Raw genomic sequence first — 15508 nt, forward strand, 5'->3', positions numbered from 1 at the left:
ATCTTACGGTATTAAATGTGTTGATTTGGAAAGCTTTTGTACAAAGTTATATTGAAAAAACCGTCTCATCCTTAATTTTTGCACACCAGTGTATATGTAATTTCATTACATTGTAGGGATTTATATTTATTTTAACTAACAATTTAAAGTTTGAGTTTAGACCTTTCCTGTAATCCTTCATTCCCCTAATTGCCAGTGCCAGAATAATTAAACGTAGTAATGCGCGGAAGGAAATGCAAATTTTCTACTTTGAAGGAAGTAGTTAAAAGCCGAGTTTCGGTAGGACAAAAAGACAGAGTTAGGCTTTAATCGCCATCGCTGCCATAGGTACGTTTACTTATTGCTGGTTCAAGTGGCTTAATTGCATTGCTTTGCTGCCACTAGCTTCAAAGGGGGTTTAACTTACGGAATCTCGCTGAGCACTGTAGGCTAGTTTTATCACTTGTTAATATTTCAACTTTTAGTTTCAATTATCTGATTTTCAGTTACCGCTTAATAAGAGGTGAAGTTTGTTAGCTTGAAAGCCTGATTACATCCAAAACCAAAAATGGCATTATTTATTTGAGATTTGTTTAAAATATTTAAAAAAAAGCAATTTACAATTTGAAGGTGATGAGCTGAATTTAACTAAAACGAAAACAAAAGTCATAGCTTGGTTTCGTAGGAAAGTTCTTCTGTTCTAATGGAATTTAGATAGAGTTGAATAAATCCTTTTTCCTACATCATGAACAGTCTCTGCAAAACGGATAGATTTATTTAATTCCTGTCATTACTTGAAAATCCTTCACGCTGATTTTACGGAGCGATTCTGAGATATTTTAAATATGAATATACTGAGTTGGATTTTAGATTTCACAAATACAGGTACGACAGAATCATCAAATTTAGAAGAAGAATTCCTTGAACTCGCAAACGAAAAACTAAAAGTAAATTCTGAAATGGATACCAAGAGTTCTGGCTTCAAAAATCAGTACGAGCTTTTTACCTTGGATTGTGGGCAAAAAAATGCGCAAATGTTTCACTTCTTTTCTTTCACTGCATTTGGCTGAGCGTGGGTTCAGTAGAGTAGCTAGTTTACTGTCTAAGAAAAGGAACAGACTGAACATCACTGAACGTAGCAATTTGCGACTGATGTTAATGAAACTGGAGCCCGATATTTAACTAACTGTTAAAATTCCAGCAGCCTCAATCACCTGATTATTTTTTTAATTTCTTACTGATTATGTGCTTATTTTTATGGTCATTTTAATTAATCTCTACTTTGGGATTCTTAACAGATTGGCAGATAAATTAGCTGTAAATAATATGCAACAATATTTTAATATTTGGCATAATAAATTTTTATGGAAGAGATATAAATTTTTTATTAACAAACTCTAAAGCGAGCAGTGGCAACACTTTTCGAAATAAAGCATTTTTATCTCCAGCTACTTCCGAGACTGTTGCCACTCGGAAGAATGAGGGCGAAAATTATCATTTTTCAGAGTTTTTAATTAATGTTCGGCTGATTAAAGTCGGGCGAAGATGAGAATGGTCGAAATGGCTTCCCACGAATTTTTGAAATCAGGGAGTACCGCTCTCGAAACTCGACTCCCCGCCGTTCCGGAGGAGATAATGCAACAAAAAAAAAAAAAAAAAAAAAAAAAAAAAAAAAAAGACCCGCACACATTTTGTTTACGCTGTTCAAACTTGCTGGCAGAAATGAGATCTACCGAGGAATTTTTTCATGAGTATGAGGTTTTAATGATAAATTTATCTAACTTGGGGAGCTTTTCTCTTACTTCTGGTTGTTCTTTCCTTTCTTTTCGTTTTTTTTCTTATCCATTTTAACTAATAATATAAATAGTACCTTATCAATTATTATGACTCTTTCTATATTTCTTTAAATTTTATTCTTCAACCGACAACTAATAAAGCAGCTGTTAAGAATTTGCAGAAATAAATATAGCTCCCAGACTACCACAGGACGCGAGTATTAAGCTGTTCTGCTTCGCCCTTTCATCACATGCGCATGTGCTGTCTAATCAAAACTAGCCTATGTGGTGTGCGATAGCAATTTTTGGCAATGCTTTATTACCTATTTATTTTCAAATATATATATATATAAGCAAAACCAAATACGAAATGATTATCACAAACACAAAACAGGCCTCCCCCCTCTTTCTTGAGTTTTAGATTGCCGCGTGCGCATTTGTCGACAATGCTGCAGACGAGCCAATACGCGTAAGCAAAAGAATTTACTACGCAGGCACTAGAAGTTGACAACAAACAAAACAGGCTGCTGTGGCATTCTGTTTTATTTCTAATTTTTATATTATTAAAAAAGAATATATAAAAATATTTTGTAGCTAATAATATAATTTATTCGCAAAATTTAAAATTAATTCTGTGCATATAAAATATCAAAGTGGGATTCGGCAGCAAATTTATTAATTTATTATTACATTTTGTATATTGAGAAATCAAAACTAAGGGGCCCTTAGGCATTGCCTAATCCTGTGTATCTAGAGCTATGCCATTGCCCTTAAGTGGTTCTTTTTAGATTGTAATACGACAGCATACTGGAAATTAGAGGGTTTCTGTCTCTGTTCACAAAGTCCATTGGGAATACTTCCTTATGCATTCAAGATCTATAATTCTTGATTCTTAAATCTAAAAAAACATTTACTTCGCTTTCCTAATTAAGGGACTTTGGGTAACAAGTAATATAAACAAGGAAGTAAAATAAAAAAAAAATAAAATAAAAAAAAAAAAAAAAAAAATAGAAGAGTCTCAACATTGGAAATCGTCTTACAATGGTTCAGTAAGTTGCAATGAAGATAATTACTGTTGATCATACTTTAAATTACACGTAGAAAGACGAGGCTTTTCTTGACGTTCTTAAACTGGAATAATTTTTCTTTCAGATCTGTTCAAGTGACTCTCTCGATTAAATAGTCCAAATATTTTCCTCTGTCTCGGAAGGAAAAGTGCAGTTACAATATCACTCGATTGTTACGTATTCGCTTGGAGCAAGGCCAGCTTGCCGAGCTGTGAAAGAATGCGCATTTGCCAGGAAATGACCTTGCACACGTAAGAGCTAATTATTAATTTAGAATGTAACTTTTAATGTTTAAAATGAATGTTTTAAAATGAACTCTGCAGAAAAAAATTAAAGACTTCTGACTGAAATTTTAAAATTTGGTGAACAACTTTTTCACAATATCAAAACAGAAGAGAAAGACGCCAAAGTGAAACGTAACATTAGCAAAGAAACAACCTTATGTTGGCATAGATTTAATCAAGAACTCAATCGATTTCGAGGGCACACAGGTACCCTTTTCATCAGGAGCAAAGAAATCTGCAAGACGGAAAAGCAACGGGCGCAACGATCATATTTATACTCTACGGTAATAAAGCGAATTTTTTGCTTTGCAAATTTTATGTTTTCATTATATATCGGAGTAGATATCTTAAATTAAATATTGGGATATTTCATTCACTTTCTATCAGTTCACACGCATTTCATTGTTATCTTAAATTAATCATACCTTTCGGATGTGGGAAATTCAAGCATATCAAAAATTAAAACATTATGAGTTAAAGAATCAATCTTATTACAATACACAATTCATTTAAACTAATGGAATTATTAACGTTAATATTGATTCACACGTGTATCGCATTTTTGAAAGGACTGTACAGAGATATTATAACAAATACCTATATGATCACTTTATGCAAATGAGCTTTATGTACTGAAAGTAATCTACAAGAAAAATACAAATAAATAGATTTCCTTCACCTTCTGTAGTGGTTAGCGTCGCTGACTGCCGTGCCGAAGAGTCCGGTTTCGAATCCTGGAAAATTCATGGATGTTTGTAAATGTATACTGTCTGTGTGGCCTGGGGGCACTCTAAACATGAAGCGAGTCGAAAGTCCTGTTGAGAGGTTGGTGGTAGGGGAAGAGGGGTGGGAGACCCCCGGGGGTGCTATCCGTCAAAATTGGGGGCGGAACTGAGCTAAATCGCAGTGTCACCTGTAAGATGCTCAAGGTTGTTGCCAACGGCAGATGTAAACTCCTTACTTCGACAGGCGAAATTCCTTGCCACGAGGAATTTCGTGCGCTTGGGCTGACTATAGGTCAGACAAGTGAGCATTAGCAGCAACAACAGTAACGCATTTTCTTCTTTGTAAGTTACCAAATATGTAATAAATTATTTCAACATAATTTTTGAATTTTAAACTCCCATTAATTATTTAAGAGCGCTAAATACTAGTATAACGGTTCTGGTACAAATCCCAGAGAACAGACTGTGTGCACGGGAGTTTCATGGTTTTTCTCATGCGCAATGTCAATACGTGCCAGTTTCCCTCAAAATGTTTTCAACAAAAACATTCTTGGTGTAGACAGATAGCCCTCGAGTACTTTGCTAAAATTAAATCCAGTCAGTTACAAGACAAGTATAATTTTCAGAGAGATCTTATATAAACATTAAACATCATCTAATATTTACGACGTGAGTAAACATAATATCTTTTAAAGACCTCGATATCAACTTTGTGAAGAGTAGGGTATTCTCTTTGTGAAAGTTTATAGATAAAACTTGTCCTATTACATAATTTTGGAAATGAAATAATTGTAGGATTCTGGATGTTTCTTGATTTATAAAATACACTCAGATTCACAGTAATCTAGAAATCAAAGGACTTTCTCATTCTTTGCAAAGATTCAATTTCCTAAATATTAAATTGGTTATTTATATATGGTAAATATTCGACGGTAAAGTACCTTCAGAAGGATGAATTTGGAGATAATTTTGTAAGATAAACTATCTTATATTCATGACAGCATTTAGAAAACCAGAAACTCCTTAAGCAGATGATCTCAGCATTCAAACATTCTAATCTGAAACTGGAAGAATTATTTGTAATCAATTATTTTCATCCGTACTGGGACTAATGTTCTCATTCCTTCAAGGAAGCTAATCATTCAAAAGAGGTAAGGTATTTTATATCAATTATTTAATTGTAAGTTTTTATTTTTAATTTTATAACTTCAGTAAGAAATTTGAAATTGGGAAATTTTGCTGATTTCGAATAGAAAATTTTTATCATGGCATTCTGATAAATATTTATTTAAGAGGCTTATTCTACAACTAGATTGATTCCCAAAACTCCCATTATCGCTTGCTAAATGAAATAATTAAAACTTTAAGCTTAATGAGGATTTCACGAAACGAAACCATTGCCTTTCACAAAAGTACAACTAGTCCGTAAGCTGTAAATATAATAATACCGTAAATGGTTTTGAAACAGACGTTATGCACTCTTTAAAAAAAAAAAAAAAAAAAAAAAAAAAAAAAAAAAAAAAACGAAGTACCATGAAGGAAGAGGTTGTTTTTGATGAAATCGAATAAGTGCATAGCTCGTACACAGATAATAAAATGATTAAAAAAGATCAAGGTTATAGTAACTGCTCACGGCTCGCAATCACCCACTGAGTTTTCAAATTAGTAGTTGGTCGAACCGCTCCTGGCGGCAATGTATTCTTGAATTCGTCGAAGCAAGGAGTGGTAGAGGTTCCTAATGTCATCCTGCGACATATTCTGCCAGGCATTCATCAGTTGTCGCTCCAGATCTGCGATATTTTGTGGTGCCCGAATCTGGCGGCCTATCGTGCCCCAGACATGCTCGATTGGTGAAAAGGAAGATCATCAACCGCACGGAGACAGTGCAGAGATATGCCAGCGGTATGTGGCCTAGCATTATCTTGTTGGAAAATGGCCCCAGGATGACGTGCCATGAAGGGTAAATGCAACCGGCCGCAGGATGGTATCAACATATTGTTGAGCTTTCAAAGGTGTACGGAGGATGACTAAAGATGACCTACTATGATAACAAATAGCGCCCCACACCATCACACCAGGGGTTATGGCTGTATGCTTTTGCAAAGCCTTTGGCTGTATGCCTGATTGGGACCGCTGGCCCCGTCCTCTCCAGACACGAACACGGGTGTCATCTGCTTCAAGAGTGAAGCGGGATTCATCGCTGAACGCTATACGATTCATCGCTGAACACTATACTGATGGCAGCTATGATGATCCGCTGCGACACCACTCCAGACGACTCCGCCGATGTTGAGGGGGCCAAAGGCAAACGTCTTAAAGGCCTCTGTGAGAGTAACCCTGCCTCAGAGAAGTGCCGTGAGATGGTGGACGGTACCACGGGAGGTATAGACATCGCTGTCGTGCGTTGAATAGTCGACAATGATACCGTTGGGGCGGTTCGGGCGAACAATCATCCTACCTTGCCTCACATTTGTACTCCTTGGCCTGCCAGAGCCTTCATTTCGTCGGCAATTTCCTTGTATAGTTCGACCGTCTCAAGCGCAACCCTGGTTGGCATTCTGCCAAAACACATAGACTTGTCCAAAAGAGGCGATAATACTTGCTGCGATGTGAAATGTCTTCTCTTCTCCGGAAAGAGCTATACTGGAGGGAAAGAAAGTCCCCATCCTTCCACACTATTTTGAGAATAATTCGGTCCGAATGGCGCATGCGTGTTTGCGCTCACGGTCGCGGATGAGGCGGTCGAACTATAGCAACCGGTGCTGCCAACATCTTTGCACAGCAGTTTCTGTACGCTGCCTATTGCTCGGTCTGACCACCCGGCTTCACGCAACCCTACAACGTGGCCACGTTTGAAGCCGCTCAGTTGTCTGTAAGGTCTTCGATATCGTCGTAATGGCATCTTTAGGTGCTTCTTTCCGGAATTACAATGGCAGCAACAAAAAAAGATAAATTTTAAGCCTCTGTTACTAGTTTTATACTTTGCGAATTGCGTTCTAGAAATGCGCACTTTGATCGCAATTCCTTTCATTTGCCTTGAAACGTTTTTCATTTTCATGTTCGATCAAGATGTTTTTGCGTACCAAATTTCGTCACGATCGCAAAAGTCCTTCTTGGTACTCCGATTGTTTTGCAAAAGAGTGTATTTAAACTAACAAGAAACACATTTATTCAGGATAATTTTCAAAATTTGCAAACTGCGTTGCCCTTTTTCTCGCAGAACAAATACAAGCATTATAATGCAAGGAAGGGATTTTTTTATATTTTTTTGTAATTGCGTTTTATTTCAACCAAACCTCATGTACTGTGGAAGAAGAAGTATTTCATACTTGATAACTGGACAAAAAATACGTTCCTGATAATATTATTTCCCTTTGAAAAACTGTAATTTCTTTGAACTATGTTCTAAGATTTTTTCATCTATTTGATGATAATAAATATATCGCATTTATTACAACCATTTAAATATATCCGGTTCATCTATTGTGACAATATTTTTCCATTTTTGTTCTAATAATTGTTTTTCCATAGAGAATTCTGAGGCGCATTCAGCTTTCGGCGATATGTTGAGGAGAAAGACGATGCGCATTACGTTTTTTCTCCTTTGTAAGATCCAAATCAGCATTAAACACTTCATTTACAGTTGACATTGAGCATGTTAATGATTATTCAACTGTCCTTTGACTTCGCAGTCTTTCTTTTAACATTAAATTTCTTACCTTGTAAGGATTTTAAGTTTTACTAACGTTTATTTTATTTTAAAACTTTACTATCCCCTCTTGTTTTTCACTTCCGGCCAGAATAAACGCGGTTAGTTTTAGTATGCAAATTGAGCTTGCAAACTGTTAAGTATTTAAGTTGTGGCTTTTAGCTGAGAAGAAGTTAGAGAGAGAGAGAGACTTCCCCCCACCTTATTTCACGTGCGATTTTCAGTCAGTTGCTGTCCGCCTTTAAGGCCAGAAATTTAGTCCTCTTGATATTAAAGAGATATTGTAGTTTTCCCACATTCTGCGTACTACATACTTAAATATTAAAAGGCCAATTCTCGCGTTAATAGTTTCTGTAAAGCATTTGAGTTTAGCTCTTCTTAATTTAGTTAGTTTGTAGTTCTTATTTTTTACGTTCAGACCATAAGTACTGGTCTTTGTATCCCGAAGTGCGGGAGCAGCTGTAAACTGTGAAGAATAAAGAATAATAAAATTAAAACCTTCCCATCTGTGTTGTGTCTTCTACAATCTCAACGAACATAGTTTAAAGTAAACTCACTGTTCTACACCAGGACACCAACATGTTTGCCAAAGCAACCAGACGAAACAGTAGTCTTCATAACCTCTGGAAAATTCCAAACAGTCCGGTTTTTCGTTGGATATATAAGAGTATTTTAAACAATTTTTCTCCTTGAAGCGAAACTCTGGCCTTTTTTTCTTCCCTTTCTTACTGACAATAATATCTATCGTTGCTTTAGATACCGAAAAATCATGGCTTTCACAAGCATGTTTTAATAACTAAATACGATTTTGCTTAAATGCTGAAAATGCATCGTATTTAATAAGAAACAGAAGTAGTTTAACCTTATTTGAATCTATTTCTTTGTATAAATTACGATAAGGTTACTCAAATAGGGAAAGAGTTATGAAAATTAAAGATTTTGAGCAGTAGCGGTCGAGATCACTCAATTTAAATTCAGTTACACTACACGCACACGACTCTCTATGTAATTTCAGTTATGACAATGGTTTTGAACCAAAGGAAGAGCAGTCAGTGTTTCATCAGTGTTTCATCGGAAAATCACATTCTTTTTAAGCTAAACCGCAGCTTTTGTTATTAATATCATCTGAATTGAGTTTTGCTAAGTAAATAAAAAAGTGACCACTAAGAAAATAAAATTTGATATGCTTGCAAAATTTAGAAAAAATAAAAAATAAAAGATTCAGATTTTCACGGATTCAAAAGGACTCTTTTAAATTTTAATATTGTTTTTTCTGTAGAAATTATCAATAGACATGGCCCAGACAGAGTAACAAAACATTTAATAGGATATTAGATGAATATGCATTTAGGCTAACATGGAAATGTTATACATCTTTTGTATGTATAAAAATGAAAAAGATATATAATGTAATTCTATAAAAAGCATTTAATACTTTTAATCGTAAATTAAATGCATTTTTCGGATTTTAAATCGGATTAAAAAGTAGTAAAAAATAATCATATTTTTAAGAACTGAATTTATTGCTTTTTTAAATAGTTAGTTATTTAATAACAGACAGATTAAATATGAAAGAATACTATTTTACGTTTTTTCTGAATGGCAGCAGGACTCGAATGAAAAGTGAAACAACGCAAAGCCGTGTTCGGGACTAATAGCCGTTTTGGGCTAAAAATGAACTTTTCCAACGGTAATTCAGTTTTCTTTGATAAATTAAAATGACCATCATTCTTCCTGAACATTTTCGTGTTCGTACTGGGAACTTAAATATTATTTGGTGTTCTTAGTGTATAATAATTATGCCTTTCACATATCCGTAGCTGTTAAAATGTCCTTGCCTTTATGATCCCCTCCTTTATTATTTACAGGACTGTATTAAGGACAGAAACGCACGCAAAGGATTTCTTTCCAAGGTGTAACACGCATTCATGGAGGAGTCTTTAGGGTGAACTGAAGCTTTCTCAAGGACTCTTTTTTTTTTTTTTTTTTTTTTTCCCAAAACGGTTCGTAAAATGGATTTAAAATGGATTCAGAAGAGATTTTTTTCATGACGTCTATACGTACATTCGTATGTATGTATACCCCTCATAACTCAAAAACGAGTATCCTTAGAGCGTTGAAATTTTGTTATACGGATCTAACAACAACATCTAGTTATGCAACTTTATTTGTTGTTACAATCGGCCGCACCATATACACAAACACACTCACACATACTCACACGCACACACACTATATGTTACCCGGCATGGTGAGTTCAATTTTTTGTTTTTATGTGTTGGTAAATTGTGCATTTTGTCCTTTAAACATGATTGGATTACATTGTTCTTACGTTCTGTTTAAGGCTTTTATGGCTTTATTTAATCTATATGCAATAGTTTAGAATTCTCAACAATTTAAAAGTTTAACTGTCGGTAGGTCTATTTGTCGCTAGGTCTAACTATCAGTAGGTCTATTTGTTTACATTTGAAACTCTTAGTAGTGTAGTGAATTAAGTTAGTTGGTGCCCCAATATCAGTATTGTTTTTGCCCAGTGGGGGCAGAAGTTAACTTTAAATGTTTGTGCACCGAAAATTTTGTCTTCCTGCCCATTTACCAAATCCGTTACCCGTTTCGGAGTAGAAACTCTAATTTTAATGTCAGCATTTTTTTCTTTAACTGTATTTAACAGTATTTTGAGATTTTCGGTTTTTCTGTATTTTGCAATTCTTAATGAATATGTTTTGAGTTTTTATGTATTTTTGCTTTGCCACGAAGTGAGAACCGAATTGACTGAATGAGAAATATATCTCTAACAAAATTCGAGGAAATAAGTTTAAATGAAGTGCAACAAGAAATATGTGTAATTTAAAGGCCATGCAAGTCATGCAGTGTTCGCATCGGATATTTTTGAAAACCTTCATGAATAGTTCAGGTTTAGCCATGGTGTTCATCGGCTTTATTTCGCTACTCGCAGTCACTCTGCCTCAGGAAAAAAGAAAAACAGCTGATGGAAATATTTACTGAGAGCCACAGCTAATAGGAATGTTCACTCCTGCCACTGTGCTGCAAAATTTAGTGTGTATCGATAATCGAGAAACATAAATCAGATTCTAGTGCCTAAACGCTCAGCATATGATGATGCATTCGGTGATGAAGTGTATTCGATTAAGTGTGGTCTTACTTTGGTTGTTGCTGCATAAGTTTTGAAACACCGTCTTTACCCGCCATTGCTGGCAAACAGTATTAAAACAAACTATTGCAGTATATAGAATGCCATCGTTTAAATTTTATAAATGTTTGATGCCATAATGTTTGATACCACAACTACTATTTAAATTTAATTGTAGTGTCAATTTGCACTTTTTGAGAGATTTACTGAATTTCAATAAACTTTGAGAATTACTAAAAGATTTTAAATTATGTATTTTGTTATCAGAGGGCGGTGTAAATTTCAAAAATTACGTTCGTCTGCAATGAAATGATTTACGGAACCATGCATAAATGTTCTTACCATCGGCACTTTGCTCAAAAATCTGCAGTCTTTTAGGAATTTAAAGAAAGATATATGTTCTCTGAAACCTATATAAACAATTACCGTTTAGTATCATAACTCAATTGTTCTGAAAATTAATTATCTGTAAAACTTTGAAAGTGTTTTCCTTGAAAGAAACAATCTTGCAGATTCGTGAATTTGGGATAGTGTTGAGAATAAGTAATACATTTAGAGCATTTTATCATATTTCAAAGATCTGAAGAACCGACAAAAAGAAACGAAAAAAGGACACGAAATATAAAACGAAATTAAGTATTTATTTACAATGAATTGATATGCCTAAATTTCAATGCACAAAATTTGATATCAATACAGCAAACATTTTTCGTTCTCTTCCTCCTTGCGTCGTAGTTAGCTCAATCAAGGGATTTAATTAGAATTTATCATGAATTTCATTTCCGAAATCTATCACACAAGAGCAACTCCTGAGGTTAAAGATTTTAATATATCCCAAATCTTCTGTGCATTCCATAATCTAGGAAGAGAAAAATCATATCTCTGATCAGAAAATAAACATTACTCGTGAAATTATTTTTTTGAAAAAAAAAAAAAACATGTATGTAAAATTATTTTAAAATTTGCAGTATATGGAATAGTAACTTTAGTTACCATAATAACTATAGTTAACTATAGTAAACTTTTTTAATCGTATATTAAAAAAAGTTTAATGGGATTTTCCATTACGTGAGAATGATTTGAGATAATTTAAACAGTTGTTTAGGTGATTAAATGCATCAGACTTTCAGGAAAAATGCTTAATTTAAAATAAAAGAAACTGACAGAAGCTTATGTTTTTTTCTTCTTTTTAAACCATATTTGATAGTTTTAAATCTTAAACCTTTGTGAACGAATATTAAATGTGTAAATTGATCAGCAGTGATGAATGAGGTGATATAAAATTAGGCATGTGTCTGGATACGGAAGTAATCAAAATGTTGAAAGCTTAGTACAGGATATTATTATGGCAAAAAATTGATTCTAAAAAAAAAAGATAGAGTTTTTTAATTTCAAACAGATGATTGTATTGCTATAGAAAATGAAGCATTTTTAAATGAAAATAATTTAAAATTTCCTATAAACATGGCCTAATATTACTATAAATAAAACAATGCGGATTCTCAAATATAATGCGAAAAGTATCTTTTGCCCCGTTACAATAACAGTTACTTTAAGTTAACAATAAAGTCGAAAACAACAACAAAAATAAATAGGTTATATCAGCAGATATATATGATACGAATACAAAAATATTCTTACTTTTTTTTTAAATGAATTAATATTTAATGAAGAGCTAAATGTCCAAGACCATGTCCCAAGGCTCCATGGGCCAAAAGACCATGTCCATAGAGACCAGGGGCGACTAAGCCATGAGCCCCAGCAAGACCGTAGCCTAAATGACTAGCGCCCAACAGACCATGAGCTAAGGGAGCTGCAACAGCAGCATGTGCGAGTGGGGCGACGTGGTTGACGACAGGGGCGACGGGAGCAGCGTAGGGGCTGGCGACGAGAGCAGCAGCTGGAGCACTGGCAGCAGTTCCAGGTTCGTTGGTCTTGACGGTGGCACGGAATCCGAGACCATCAGCGACATAGTCGACGCGCCTGGCTCTTCCATCAATGTCAGCAATGGTGTAAGATCCTTTCTTGTTACCATGAGCATCGCCTACTTCGGATCGGGAGTTACCGGCACCAAGACCATCAACTATATCGTATCCGAAAGCATAGTTTCCGATAGCCTGTGAACAAAGAGTTGAGCAGTTCTTAAAACAGACTGACAGTATATTTACTAGAAATTGATCAAATAATGTACAGAATTATAGTTTGGAAACTGAAGTATTTGAATAATACATATAGTTTGTATTTAAAAATCTTGAGAGAAAAATGCTTCTACTAAAATGATTTCATTTGTAAAGTTATATGGTTTTAAAAAATCTCAGTCTGATAAGTGCGACATAAAATGCATATTTTGTTAGTAAAAAGCTACAATGCACTGAAAAATCAGAATTTCCATCAAGAAGCGAGAAATAAGGTTACTGATGCTTTCGCGATAATATCGAAATTACTTTTTGGCCATTTTTTATACTGCTGGGGGGGGAGAGACTATGAAAAGTATATGGTGGTATATATTTACAAATTTGCTATGGGGAAACAAGAAGAAAAAAATGAATTGCAGTTTTTGAAATATACATTACGTGGCACATAATTTTAAACCATTTTTCTTGAAATTAACATAATTAATATGACCAAAACAATTAAATTTTGATCAGGTTATTATTTAAGAAGGGTTCTTGATGTATTTTTATCCGTTTAATTTTTCGTTTATTTGCTTATTTTTGAGCAATTAAGTACTTACGTCTTGAACTCTGGAACTTGTGCTGGCACCGGTGCTAATTAGGGCTGCATGCCCATGGAGGAGGGCACTAGCGTGAGCAGCTGCGACAGCGGCGCATAGAAGAACGATCTGAAACAATGTATTGTTTAATTAAAAATAAATATTTATATTTTGTTGATTACTACTAATAATACTTTAAGTAATACTATTACAGCTACAATAAACAACAAAAATTACTAGCCTTGAAAACCCAGCTATTAACAACTTCCTCCTCAGAAATGGGAATTTAATACCTTTTAAAATTATGTGGAAATTATCTACTAATTATGAAACTGTCTGCAATTGCTTAAAACAATTTTTTAATCTATCACTTATACGTATTTTTTAATAATTTAATGTTTGATAAAAATTTCAAAGGTTTCAGATTTTAACGGTTAAAGGATTTGTTAAGGTTTTTTTATAAAATATAAAAAATCTTGACATACATTTTTATAATTTTTTCAGTCTTTTCACAGTTTATCGTATCAATGTTCAGTTTTGTTAGTAACATGACCAACAGATTTTTTTCTGTCTTTTTATTATTAATTTTTTTTATGTGCAAACTTAATTTATTCGATATCATGTTCTTGGCACTTACGCCACGAAAAATTCAACTCAACAACAAAATCACAAAATATTTAAAAACAGCATAACTTTAGAATTCCCGACAGACAGTCTCATCCGCTGGAGATCAAACTGTTTCATTTCGTAAAGGGTTGCCACTACTCGCTTTCAGTCAATTTGTTAAAAGCAATGCCATTTTTCTAGCTGGTTATAGTGAAGAGAATATGATTTTAACAGCTGCTTATAGCAACAAATTGCAGTTTCTTGAACCATGAAAATAAGAAATTAATACCATAAATGTTTAAGTAGCTGCGTCAAATTAAACGGCACATGTTTAGTGGAACTTTGTAAAATCATTCTGTAATTACGTTAAAGAACGAATTGCTTAATTACAGGAGCTTCAATCCTTTTTTGTAAGTAATCAACATAATAATTAATACCTTAGGCATTATTTAAAAAGCGAAAAGAACACTCACCTTAGCGAACATGTTGAAAGTCTTTGACGTTAAGTTCGATGAAACTTAATGGTCATCATCATGTGCTGCTCTTATTTATACTATAACATTTCAAGGTTTCCTTAAGGACGTTAAATGGGCAGAAGTAAAATATTTTTTTTTAATATATATATATATATATTTGTTTGGCATTTGCAGCTATTGAGAAACCACACCCGACGTATAGTTTTTGCTGAAATAATTGAGTGACGTACGTGGCCTTCAAAAGAACAAGTCTTTGTAGGAATACCCGTTCATTGACATGCTTTGTAAAGCAAATATTTTCTTTTCATGAATAAAATAATAATGTTATGATCTGTCTGCAAGCACATTTTGGCATAGGCCGTTAAATTAATTAGTCGATAAGAGGCTATTAGTCTCGAAATAGGATTCTGCGTCGATTCACTCTAAACTGCGTATCACTTTTCAAATCGTTGTCACCAAATATTATTACCAAGTATTATTTTTAAAGAAATTAAGCAATGAGGAACCTACATATATGTGAAACTCGAATTGTATATTGTGAAACTGTATATTGTATGTATATTGTGAAACTCGAATTGTGAAAAAAAAAAAAAAAAAAAAAAAACGACGGTATCTAGAGCCATGCAGTATTAAATAACGTGGTCTTTCACCCTAACATGGCCACCTGAAAGCTCGAAATTTCAATTTCAAATTTATTTTATTATTTATTTCATATTTTGTAAAACTTTAATGAGTTTTTTATTAACGAGCTAAGCGATATGAAAGCGAGCAATGTCAACACCGTTCGAAACGAAACATTTTTATTTCCAGCGCTCGAGACAATTGCCATTCGGAAAAATGTAAGCTATTCGTCTTTTAGTTTTGATTAACAAACTCGGATCTGTGAAAACAATGTGTTGCCGCGGAAGTCTCAGAGAATTTTTTCTCTTCTTTTTAATATGATTGTTTCAAAAAACATATATTAATGCCATCAGATGTCTATTTAGAAATATTCAATACTTTTATGAAATTAGGTTTGCTGGA

At 34.0% G+C, this 15508-nt stretch overlaps 1 protein-coding gene across 1 annotated transcript; it reads right to left on the reverse strand.

The window, feature by feature from the left end:
* Positions 1 to 11312: 11312 nt before the first annotated feature.
* Positions 11313 to 14534, reverse strand: LOC118205497 (adult-specific rigid cuticular protein 15.7-like). Its single transcript, XM_035377785.2, has 4 exons — positions 14483 to 14534; positions 13425 to 13532; positions 12332 to 12807; positions 11313 to 11549 (listed from the first exon to the last, which is right to left on the reverse strand). The coding sequence occupies exons 1-3, from the start codon at positions 14492 to 14494 to the stop codon at positions 12355 to 12357; spliced, it is 573 nt and encodes a 190-aa protein (XP_035233676.2). The 5' UTR covers positions 14495 to 14534; the 3' UTR covers positions 11313 to 11549; positions 12332 to 12354.
* Between the last annotated feature and the right edge of the window lie 974 nt (positions 14535 to 15508).

The sequence above is a fragment of the Stegodyphus dumicola genome, chromosome 12, assembly GCF_044657685.1.
Source record: "Stegodyphus dumicola isolate Sdum_Otavi_A_Nest chromosome 12, ASM4465768v1".
NCBI classification, from domain to species: Eukaryota; Metazoa; Arthropoda; class Arachnida; order Araneae; family Eresidae; genus Stegodyphus; species Stegodyphus dumicola.